This window comes from Aethalodelphis obliquidens, unplaced genomic scaffold, assembly GCF_003676395.1.
Source record: "Aethalodelphis obliquidens isolate GAN/ISIS:26980383/991018 unplaced genomic scaffold, ASM367639v1 scaffold75, whole genome shotgun sequence".
NCBI classification, from domain to species: domain Eukaryota; kingdom Metazoa; phylum Chordata; class Mammalia; order Artiodactyla; family Delphinidae; genus Aethalodelphis; species Aethalodelphis obliquidens.
Window position 1 is genome coordinate 1,124,620 of NW_020838019.1, and position 13,235 is coordinate 1,137,854.

At 36.1% G+C, this 13,235-nt stretch overlaps 1 protein-coding gene across 1 annotated transcript in view; it reads right to left on the reverse strand.

Moving 5' to 3' along the window:
* NETO2 (neuropilin and tolloid like 2) overlaps positions 1-13,235 on the reverse strand; it is a 69,614-nt gene that overhangs the window by 49,843 nt on the left and 6,536 nt on the right. Inside the window, exons 2-4 of the mRNA XM_027092224.1 lie at positions 8,207-8,263; positions 5,281-5,421; positions 4,370-4,618 (exon numbers count right to left, since the gene is read on the reverse strand). Of these exons, the coding sequence (XP_026948025.1) occupies positions 4,370-4,618; positions 5,281-5,421; positions 8,207-8,263 (447 nt within the window). The remainder of the gene's footprint in view (positions 1-4,369; positions 4,619-5,280; positions 5,422-8,206; positions 8,264-13,235) is intronic.

Genomic DNA, 13,235 nt, shown 5'->3' on the forward strand with positions numbered 1-13,235 from the left:
GATAGGGAGTTAAGTGTTTAATGGGGACAGAGTTTCAGCTTGGGATGACAAAAAAAGTTCTGGAAATGCACGGTGTGATGGTTGCACAACATTGTAAGTGTACTTAATGCCACTGACTTGTACACTTAAAAGGTTTAAGATAGTGAATTTTATGTTACATATAATTTATCCCACCACAGTAGCAGCTAGTAAGTTGTTTTTTTCACAATGGCAGGAAAAAGAGAGATGACTAGATGATATATAGGATAGTCTGCCCTATGAAATAGTTCATAGAAAACTGACAACCAATAGTTTATATCAAAATAACTGATTTAATGAAGCTGGCCAGGTATTTGATTTTTATGAACTAAATCAATTAACTGAATTGATTGACACTTTAGTATCAAAAGACATTACAAAGTCCTATATAGAGTCAGATTTTTGCAAATAAGTTTAGACTGCCTGAAAGAAAAAACAAACATCTTAATCATTTGAATAATGCTTTAATGCTTTTAAAAATATTAAAAAACAAAGCCAGGCAACTTTATATGTAAAGATTGTTTGAAGAAATGCAGTTCTTTTTCTTCTATTAGTTTTATGTATCATGAGAGCAACTTCATATGGCTTATGGTTAAAATATAAATTATAATAAAATGCTAAGGATTTCTATACTATATTACCTTATATTTGCATTTTATAGTACTTCAGAGTTTCTACAGACCTTATGTTTAATATTATGCTAATGACAATAACATCAAGAAGATCATGTACTATTCTGTTTTATAGATGAGGAAACTGAATCAGAGAGATTATGACTTTTTTAGACCATATAATGGCAACGTCAGGACTAGATTCTAATTCTCTAGACAGTTTTTCTTACTGTAACATTTTCCTTTCTTACTCTTTCTTGCCTTTATAGTGTGGGTGATGATACCACAATTTTACCACTAAAAGAAAAAAAAAGTCAAAATAAATAGACAATTCGTAAATAGCTAAATCATGGCTGTCTAGTTATTTAAAGTCATATAAAGTAAATTTTGTCTAGGTATTTGTAAATATGGATGAAACTTACTAACGATGATGAGAAATTAGTATCTTCTAAATAAATGAAATTATCTGAGCTACTGGTGATATTTGTTGAGGGAGAGGCTCTTAATGGATTGCTACGTCCTGGAAGTAACTGGGATAATTCTGGAAATTTTAGTGCAATAATGACAATGTCCTAGAATTCTTTCCTACCTGTGAAGAAATTCTGATTCACCTGCCAGACAGTTGCTATGACTTTCTACTCTAATGATGTTTAAATTTAGATTTCTCTTTGACATTTCTCTGCAAAATTGCTGAAGTGTCGTCACTCCCTTTTATTTAGGGAGGCTGGGTTTAGATTATTAAGTTAAAAAAGAACAGTCTCTGTGATGTATGCTAGATTAAGCTAAAAATTTTACTCTTACTTTTTTTCAACATGTACTTTGATAACCATGCAGAAAGTCAGTGGTTAAGATTCTGCGCTTCCACTGCAGGGGACACAGGTTCGATCCCTGGTTAGGAAGATCCCGCATGCCACATGGCGTGGCCAAAACAACAAAGAAAACAATTTTAACAAGAATTGAGCAACCAGTTACATACAATAAACTGTGAATTAAAATAGGTTTAAACAGGCTAATTAAAAATTCTGAGATCTTTTAGACTAGCAATTTTTTCATTCTGGTGGGTTGATATATATGTCTTCTATCTGAATTTTCAAATTAAGCTTTTTTAGACTCCTGTTTGTAATTTTTAAAATTTATTTTTATTGTAGTAAAACATATAACATAATATTTATCCTTTTACTCATTTTTAAGTGTACAATTCAGTGGCATTAAGTACATTCACAATGTTCTGCCACCACCAGCACAATCCATTTAAATAAAAACTAAAGACAAATTTTAATATGATCCAGCAATTGCACTCCATGGTACTTAGCCAAATGAGTTAAAAACTTGTCCACACAAATACCTGCATATGGATGTCTACAGCAGGTTTATCTGTGGTTGCTAAAACCTGGAAGCAGCCAAGATATCCTTCAACAGAATGGATAAACAAACTGTAGTACCTCCATACAACGAAATATTATTCTGCACTAAAAAGAAACAAGCTACCAAGCCATGAAAAAACATGGAGGAACGTTAAGTAAATATTATTAAGTGAAAGAAGCCAATCTGAAAAGCCTACATACTGTATGATTCCAACCCTATGACGTTCCGGAAAGGGCAAAACTATGGAGACAGTAAAAAGATCAGTGGTTGTCGGGGTTGGGATGGGAGGGATGAATAGGTGGAGACCACAGGATTTTTAGAGCAGTGGGAATACTCTGTATAATACTGTAATGGCAGACATATGTCACTATACATTTGTCCAAACCCATAGAATGTACGACACTAAGAGTGAACCCTAGAGAACAGAGGTATGGATACCAAGGGGGGAGGGTGGTGGGATGAATTGGGAGATGGGGATTGACATATATACATTATTGATACTATGTGTAAAATAGATAACTAATGAGAGCCTGCTGTATAGTACAGGGAACTCTACTCAATGCTCTGTGGTGACCCAAATGGGAAGGAAATCCAAAAAGGAGAGGATATATGTATACGGATGGCTGAAAAAAAAAAAAAACCCCAAAAAGAGAGTGAACCCTAATGTAAAATATGGACTTCGGTGATGATGTGTCAATGCAGGTTCATCAGTTGTAACAAATGTACCCCTAGTGCAGAATGTTCATTTTAGGTTTTGGAGGTAGCTGTGTGTGTGGGGGGGTGGTTAGGAGGTATATGGTAACTCTGCAATTTCTGCTCAGTTTTGCTGTGAGCCTAAAAACTGTTCTAAAAAAAAAAAAAGAATATATTTTACTTTTTGAAAATGTTATCGTTTTGACATTGAGAACATAAATACTTTAACACTTAAAAATACCATTAACACATTTACTAACAGGGAAAAAAAAGGTGACTACATTGTTCAGGCAAAAAAGCTGGTAATCTAGCTGAAAGAATAGCATGATCTCTGTTATATAAAATAAACAAAATAAACAGATATAGAAAAACATCTGAAGGGATACACACCATATTGTTAATACCGGTTTTTTATTTATAGGGTGATAAGGTTATGGATATTTTCATTTGGATATGATTTAATTTTTTTAAGTTAGCAAATTTCTTGCACGAAAACATAAATAAAAGCAAAAAGATTATATAACTATAATTATATAATCTTTACATAAATAAAAGCAAAAAGATTATATAATTTTATAATTATATAATTGTTACATTAAGTTACTTTTTCATCTTATTAAGTTTGTAAACTCTTGGAAGACAGGAGCAATAACTAGTGTATCTTTGTGCTGCCACATTAGGGATATGCATATCTTTACTGTAGACAGGCTTTGAGGACTATAAAGTGTTCCCACATAACCGTGTGGTAGGTAAGATAGAGTATGCTGATAGGTGGGCGTGCTCTCCCACCACCCAAATATATGTCCACATCCTAATCATCATAACCTATGAATACTACCTTATAAGATTAAAAAAAGTGAATATTACATTTTAAGGCAAAGGATGTGATTAAGCTAAGGATTCTGAGAAGACAGGGAATGTGAAGATGGAGGCAGACATTGGAGTGATGAGGCCACACGTCCAGGAATGCTGGGGCAGCCACAAGAAGCTGCAAGAGGCTAGGAATGGATTCTCCCCTGGAGTTCCCACAGGGAACATGACCCTGCTGGATTCTGGCCTCCAGAATTCTGAGAAAATAAACTACTGTTGTCTTCAGCTGCCCAGTTTCTGGGAATTAGTTATGGTGGCCTCAGGAAGATATTCCCATCTTAGCAACAGCAACTCTTAGGCACAGCTCTGTGCTTAATAGTAAATTTCATAGCTAGTAGGTGGCAGAGAAAGGATTCACACCCAGATCTTTTGCCTCCAAGTGCAGAGCGCTATTCTTTCTATTGCTCAGTATTTTCTAGAGACTGTTTATTCAAATGAGTAATTGAATCATTCCAATGGAAAAAACCTGCCAAAATAATTTTTGGTATAGATCATGAAAATAAGACAATTTGTTGAATTATTTTTTAAATGTATTTATTTGTGATATCTTTGGCATTTGATATATGCTATAAAACATACAGAAATCTAAGAAATAATGAGACACCATCTATGATATACTTCAAAATTCAAGTGACATAGTTTTATTTCTAATTTTTTGTTAAGTTTTTATTTATTCATGGACTGATTTCCCTTTGACCTTTCTAACTTCTTTAAAGCCTTGATTTGATTACCTTGACTGAATTATCTCTTTTCTAGCCTTAAGATTCTAAAACCAGAGTGAGACCTAGCCACTGAAATAATAACTTCTTTACCTGGAATAAACGAATATTTTGCTCGAAATCCTAGTCCTTCAAGTTCTTCATCAGAACTGAACTTAATCCACATGAATCTCCCTGTTGATCTAATTAATGGAGGGCTTTTCACACCACAGTAACGATCTACAAGTGGAGAGAAACCAAACGGCCCATCTCGAACTTCCAAGTTATCAAACCGACATTCAAATGATGGTTCTATATAATAATGTTCATCAAAGGTCAACTCTATTCTTTGACGTGGAGCAGCTAGAAAATAAGAGTAAGCAAATTAGGGCAACGCAAACAAGAAAAAGTAAAGATGGCCTGACACAAGTGAGAAAAGCACAACAACTGCTCTGTTACTGTTTCATAGATGAGGATCATAATGAGAACTGTTATATATAAAATTCATGATAAATGTTACATTGTATATTAATAATATAATAATAATGCTACTCCGTAGAACTATAGTAATCTTTCCCTTTGGCATATGTTATGTATTAAATTGAATGTACTTAATTGATTAAAATTAGAGTTGAGAAGCTAATGCTTAGTTCATGAGATACAATGTACCATGATGAATAGAAAAACAGAAGAAATGAAAGAAACATATAATGTAACTATGGACATAAATTTGCAGAAAGGCTAATAAGAGATACCAGTAAGCTTAGGTTTCTTATCAGAGAAGTTTCTCATATATACTGATGCATCATCTAGTTAAATAATATTTTAGGAGATCCAAAATTCCTATAAAATTTCAACCATTATTTAAAAAGTCAGTATTAAGAAATATTTATAATGACTACAGTTTAATTAAAATACATATTTAAATTTTGTTCAAACTGGTTTAACCAGGGCACTTAACCAATATATTTAGTTTTACAATAAGTAAAAATTCATCCAACGAAAGACAGAAATTGGTCAAATACCTTCCAAAATGTAGATACATTCCTTGTTTGGTGGATATGAGTCAGGATAATTTGGTGAAGCAAAATGACCTCCATTGCTGGTTCGAACCCAAATGCCACACTGGGTTGCAGGAATGTGCTTGATTCCAATATTTTGTCCATCTTAGGGAAACATGTAAAACATCACTTATAGTTCCCCCCACAGCTTCCCCAAACAACTGCCCACTCTGTTACACACACATATATATAATTTTTAAGAACCACTGACAAATTCAGCATAACAAATTGAATAAAGAAGTGAAATGAAGGTGAAGATGGTATGCTGTGCTGGCTAGAAGCATTTGCTCTAGAGGACAAGTTTGCCATGTATAAGAACGGGGAAATAAAATGCGTAGCTTTTACAAGGGCAAAACCATGTGGGAGAATCTGATAAATCAGTAAAACTCTATAAAATTCAATTCTGACATAAAAATAAAAGGACCCCAGGAATTTATCTCTGGTGTGGTACCTCTACATTTAGTTTAGGACGAAGTCAAATAAGATTCAAAGATTACCAAGGGATTTTATTTTAGTTAAAGGTTGTAGATTGAACACATGCATTTGGCTCTGCTCCTTCTTCAAAGTCCACTTAAACGACAGTAAACAATTTTTTTAAGGGCGTAAACCCATAAGTACAAAGAGGTGGATGCAATAATAACAACTGGCAGCACTAGGTATCTCTGGCAGTGGGCGAGGAGGTGGTGAAGTTGGGCTTTTTAAAAACATGAGGCTTGGTTAAAAGTCTCTTTGGAATCAATTTGATTTCTAATACCCTCCCCTACTCCACAAATCTAAGTAGCTGCTGCTCTATCACCATATCAGAAAATGAGACTATTTCTTTGGAGAAGGTACACAGGGTTGCTGGACCAGGGGACACCAGGCACAGCTGAGGGTAAAAATACCAACCTGAAAACAGGGAGATGAGGTGAATGTTAACATGCTGAACCACACCTCCCGTCTCTTCCCCCACTCAACTTCCCAAAGGCCTCTTGATCAGATGTAGAGCCTCTAAGCAGGAAATGGAATCTTAATCTTTTCTGGGGAATCTAATAAGCCCAAAGAAAAAGACTCAAGGATGTGGACTTGGTCACTCACCAGGGAGGGTGGCAGTAAAGAAGCCCTGTCTACACTTGCAGACAGCTAACGAGCAGATCTGCATGCTCCTCTCATAACTATGAAAGGCATTCAAGGAGCACCAGACATTTGACGAAAGCCTCTAATATGAAAAACAGATTAAAAACAAACAAAAAAGCAACTCTGAGGATACAAAGATTATAGAATATTAAAAAAAAGCACTAAACAAAACGATCATTTAATCTCCTCAGAGAACAAGAGAGTACAGTTGACCCTTGAACAACATGGGATTGAACGCGTGGGTGCGCTCACTACTTAGTCTGCAGTCAGCTGAATGTGAGGATGCGGAACTGCGAATACAGAGGCAGGTTTTGACTATGTGGGGATCAACACCACTCAGCCCTGCATTGTTCAAGGGTCAAATGTATATCGATAAGACAAGAACAAGGCATACTCTAAAAAACAGAATATTTAGAAAACAAATGAAAGCTTTTAAAAATAGAAGAAATGAAAAAAATATCACGTTTGGAGCAGAGGTCCATAAACTATGGCCCTGGACCAAATCTGGCCTGCTGCCTGTTATTGTAAATCAAGTTCACTGGACTATATCCATGCCCATTCATGTGCGTACTGTACTGTCTATGGCTGTTTTCACCCTACAACTACAGATCTGAATAGGTGCTCCTTCGACTACAAAGGTCTTCAAAACCTTAAATGATTACTATCTGGCCCTTTATAGAAAAAAGTTTTCCAATTCTTGGTTTAGCAGATAAAGTTGAGGAAGTCTCAGTGTAGACTACTGAGAAGAAAACAGTTAAAAGAGAAATGGAAAACAGAAAAGATTTTTTAAAAAAGTAACTTAATAATAAGAGTTCCTTGAAGACAGAAGAGAGAAAAATGGAGAAAAGGGAATTTTAAAAATTAAACAAGAAAAAAGGGAAAGAAAAATTTCCTACATCCAAAGACAAAATTTTCATATTGAAAAAGCCCAACGGGTGAATTGACGTAAACCCTGAAGAGATGTAACCAGAATTATAACAATACTGATGCGGGTGCTGTGGCACAAAGTTAAAAGAACACTTGTATGTGGTAGGTGGTGAAGAGGAGGTACATGAAACAGATCAATTCTCATCCCGCATGGTGGGAAAATTATTTTCTACTACCTGAAACTGAAATAACCAAGAAGAGCTGTATGGTATGTTATTTAGAAGTATGCAGGAAAATACCAAAAGAATCAGCTATGAGTGGCTATCTCCATGGAGAAATGGGGTGATAGGCTGGGGGACTGATTTTTCCTAATTAACTTTATAGAATGCTTTGACTTTTGTCATGTGTATGTATAACTTTGATGAAGATAAAAATAAGTCAGGTTATTTAGGAAATGTACTAAACTCTGACATGAATATCTGGCTCAAAACTCACACTAGCTAATCCTCTTTCATAAACAAGGACAATTAGAACAGGTCCCCAGGGCTTTGAATAAGCTATTGATGGAAACGTTTCATTTGTCTACACTGGAAAAAGGGATTTTAATTTTTGCTTAGTGATAAAGCATGAATCTCATTTGATTTTTGGACATAATCCATAGTGTTCTAGGAGTCACTAGTTATGCCAATTTTTTAAATTTATCAATGCAAGACTTTATGTTAACAATTTACTCTGGCTAACTGCAGCTGAACCTAGCCGAACTGAGGCTGACAGGTTGATGGAAAGCCTCAGGTCACTGGAACACCCCAGAGAGATTATGGAAATAGTACTCAAAAGTTGAAATCCTTCCAAATAAGCCATCCCACTGTCCTGAACATGCAGTAAATTAGCACTGTAAGGTCTTTACCTTGGGTCTTTTGGGCCACAGCAATCCCTTCCACTACAAGTATTGTTATTAACAACACTAGAGAAATAAAAGAGAAGAGAAGTTAAAAAGTTGAATCTACATTAGATTTTACCAAGTTTATAAGAAAAATCAGGTGACAAAAAAAGATGAACTAAAACTCCCTATTTCTTACTAACATTCACTCTCAAGATTTTTAAGTGTTAAATGATATGTTGAGTTACTATTTGACACTTAAGAGAACCCAAGAAAAAATGTAATTGGTATTATACTCATTTATACAAGCACTAATAGTACATTTTCAATTTATGATGGATTAAAAAACACATACTTTTTTTTAACAACAAACTAAGCTGACCCCAATTATCCCGTATTTATTTTACTGTCTCCTCAAAGACTTTACATGCATAATGGCTAGCTTTGCAATGTATTATGCCAGTAAAAGTTCAATTAGATTATTTGACTTGTGAGAACACTCATAATAAAGACAGAAGTAAGGGGGCAGCAGTTTCCTAGAAATCAATTTAAGACACTCTATAGCTGTGCGGTACAGCGCGGTGTCCTGCATTACGAAAGCTAGCATTATTTAGAAAATGGAGCTTCTCCCCACCCCCCGCCCCCAAGTTTAACATTTCTGATACCCAATGAACAATATATTGTTTTGTGTATGTTTGTGTTTTGAAGATAACATGTTATTTTTAAGAATGATGCACTGATATCTTTTACTCTCCCTTTCAATGGAAACCACACTATCAGCCTCCTGTGTAAACTGGAGTTTTTATTATTCATTCGGTCAGCAAGCACATACAGAGTACCTACTGGATACCAGGCACTGAGGATACACAGATTGAGGCAGGGGATAAATACAGCAAAACAGTTAAAAGAGAATGGACTTCAGGAGTTAGGTGGATCCAGGTTGGGGTTCAAGTTTTGCTCTGTACCAGCTGTGAGGCCTTTCCAACTCAGTTTACTTATTTGTAAAACGGGGATGTTGTGCTAATAACACCAATATCACAAGGTTGTTGCGAAGATTAAATGAGGTGATGCACACTGCACAAAGCCCTTTATATGTGCCAGGCATTCTGCTAAATAAATGATAGATTTTAGGACAAACTGCCATCCTTAAGGAGTCAACCTATTGTCAAAGACAACCCACAATACAAGGTGAAAGGAGTTTAACAGGGGTCATAACAGAAAGCACAATTGAAGCAGAAAAGGGAACCATTCATTCAGCTGGGGGTTAAGAGGAATAGAGGAAAGCTTTAGAAAAAAAAGGTATATTCTAGTGGGACTGGATAGAACTTCTACCCAGGAGAGGGAGAAAGAAACAGCTTAGACAAAAACATGGAGCCATGAGCACTTATCTATAGGCGATATTAGTGAAATTCTGAGTACAATAGTACAGTTAGCATGTGGAGGGGAAAGTGGTACATCAGGTTAGAAATAGTAGGATGAGATCCAACTGTAAAAAGCCTTGAATACCATGCTAAAGAGTTTGGACCTTTGACTACAAGGAGAAATCACTGTGAGTTTTTAAACTAGAGAGTGACATTATCACATCTGTGTTTCAGACCACTAATCTTCATGGCTGTGTGGAGTCTAAATTTTTAAAAAGAGAGGTCATTTAGGAAGCAAAGATGATATGGTCTTGAAGCAGAGCAGTGGTAGTATAAATGGGAAGGAGGAGATACTTATAACATGATTCAGATATAAAGTCAACTGCAATTGGTGACTTAAAGGATGTCTAGGGGTGAGGGAGATGGAGGCACTAAAGAGATTGCTAGTTAAGTGACTGGTAGATGGTCAAGCCATTGTTCACTCAGTAGCATGTACCCAGCATCTACTACCCAAAGTCACCAATATACAAAGAGTTCTTGTCATCTTACGCTGTTTACATCTTATAATCTAATCATACATCTTCATCTTTGGTTTCCTGTATCCTTGTTGACCTTTGTTTCCTGTCTTCTCTCAACAACTTTAATTTCCCCTCCCTTTCTTTGGTTGCTAGCAGTGTTGAAGATCTCATGCTATGTAGGAACAATCCTTCCTTCAAACTCTTAACATCCTGGCACTGGATCAGAGTTAGAGGAATGGATTTTGAACCGTTTTTAAAAAACAAAAAACCCAGAAGATTTCTGATCAAAAAGAAAAACTAGGGACTTCTCTGGTGGCGCAGTGGTTGGGAATCCACCTGCTAGTACAGGGGACACGGGTTCGAGCTCTGGTCCAGGAAGATCCCACATGACGTGGAGCAACTAAGCCCGTGTGCCACAACTACTGAGCCTGTGCTCTGGAGCCTGCGAGCCATAACTACTGAGCCTACGAGCCACAACTACTGAAGCCTGCACATCTAGAGCCCATGCTCCGCAACAAGAGAAGCCACAGCAATAAGAAGCCCACACACCGCAACAAAGAGTAGCCCCCACCCATCACAACTAGAGAAAGCCTGCACGCAGCAATGAAGACCCAACACGGCCAAAAATAAAGATAAATAAAATACATTAAAAAAAAGAAAAGAAAAACTAGGGAATTCCCTGGCAGTCCAACGGTTAGGACTCTGTGCTTTCACTGCCAAGGGCCTGGGTTCAATCCCTGGTTGGGGAACTAAGATCCTGCAAGCCATGAGGCACAGCCAAAAAAAAAAAAAAAGGCTTCCCTGGTGGCGCAGTGGTTGAGAGTCCGCCTGACGATGCAGGGGACACAGGTTCGTGCCCCGGTCCGGGAAGACCCCACGTGCCGCAGAGCGGCTAGGCCCGTGAGCCATGGCCGCTGAGTCTGCAAGTCCGGAGCCTGTGCTCCGCAACGGGAGAGGCCACAACAGTGAGAGGCCCGCGTACCGCAAAAACAACAACAAAAATCTAGGGTAACGTTACATATTTGACAATTCAGCAAATATCACAACCATCTGTACCAATGTATCTTGATAGAGGACACTATTCCCCAACGCATATCATCCCAGTCAGGTGATACAGAACTGGTCAAAATTTTGTGATTATACCTTTCCTCCTGATTCACGGGCATAACAATTTACCAATTTTTAAATTTATAATTCACAGTATTTAAGCAAGTAATACAAAACCAGGCAGAAAGGGAAAGTAAGAAATCAACAAACTGAAACCAGGAGAGCAACAGTAAAACTACGGTAAAAAGATGAATTGTGCCTAGAAAATTATTCTACATAATGACTAATAAAAATTTGGCTTTGTAAAACACTTGATTTATGGAATTTACACAGAATATACAACTGAGGTAGAAAAAATCACATTAAAAATAAAATTACAAGACCAAATAACCCTATTAAATCTTCTCTACTTTATTTAGGGTGTTGCTCACAATTTCCCCCTGCCAAATGTTTAAAACAGCTATTCACAACTCTTATCAACCAAATGAACTGTTGCCACTGAATTAAAAAAAATGATATATAAATAAGGCAAATTTGCACAACAGTTAGGGACAGAAATATTTAGTGATAGCTATGGTGATATAGTGGTGACTATTAATCATTCTAAATTCGGTGTCAAAAGAAACAGTTTTCGCTTAGTTGTATAACAGGATCTTTGTAAGCTGCTTGCTATAATCAGGCTGAGACAGTAAAACAAACTCTACTGATGCCAAACATTGGAATTATCTAGTACATGAAACAGTGCTGTCGTGCTCTGTTCTGTCCTTAATCCCAATCTATGTGCCACTTGTTCCCTTCTTTCTCTTACCAAAAGGGTCAATAATTTCTCAAATCCAGAGATACCTCACACTTTGAATTCAAAGACAACGTACCCAGGAAGACACTAATTCTTTAAGGCAGAAATATATGCCAAAATAAAAATTCTAAACTCCACAACCACAGAGTTTGGTTATGCAGAGAACCGCCTGTGATCTGATGCTTGGAAAAAGGTACTGTCCACCACTTACGACCTCACCTCTGGTTCTGGAGTTTAATGTAGTGTAGTTTAATAACCAGTGTACAGATCTGACTTAAAAATGAAGGCTTAAATGATAAAGACAGGTGATAGTCAAGGTATTAAATACAAATCCTCCAAGGTACTCCTTTTAACCCTGAATCATGGTTATCAGAGTTCTCTACTGCAATCCTGTCCCCAGACCTTCCAGTTTAAGGCCGTACTTTCCAATCAACTAAAAATCAAGGTCAGGTTTATTCTTTCCACTGTTACTTAATAGTGGCAACTCTGGCCAATGCAATAAATACTGGAAAGGAGACAAAATTATTATTTATAGACAATGTTATTTTAAAACCTAGAAGTCCCAAGAGAATTACTTGGAAAATGATTACACCTATTAAAGGAAGAGAGTAAGACCAAAATAAATTAAACAAACAAGTAAGTAAATAAATTTAATACAATGGAGAATATGTTTTGGATAATAAAACAATGTAAAAGTAACATTTCTTCCCAGTAAGTCATACAATATTTAATGATGTTTTAATAAAAATCTTAGTGTGTTTTTTTGGTACTTAAAATGCTTCTGATGGTCATCTTAAATACTTTTTTATAGTGGCCAAGGAAAATATAAAAATAAAAGACTAAAATACATAAAAATAATATACTTACTATAAAGCTACAGTAATTATAAAATGTAGCCACGGTAGAGGAAGAAATAGATGATCTGTCAACAAACATTACTAGCGTCCACTGTATTTCAGGCAGTGAGTCAGTCCCTGGAACTACAATGAACCAAGAAGACATGGTCCTTATTCTCAAGGGGCCTTTAGATAAGAAAATGGAAGAGGAAAAGCTCAGAAACAGACATACATATCCCAGAATTTATTAAAATATATGTGATATTTGAAACACTTGGTGAGAAGACAGTTCTAATAAATGGTTCTGGGATAACTTGTTAATTATTTGGAAAAAAAAAGTAGGTCCCTACTTCAAGCTATCAATAAGTAGGAAAATAAATAGCAGATTGAAAAAAACATTATATTTATACTTTTGGGAGAACACCTTCATTTACAAAAGACAGGAACATAAATAAAAACTACAAACAGATGGGATAAAAGATTATGCCACCAGGAAAA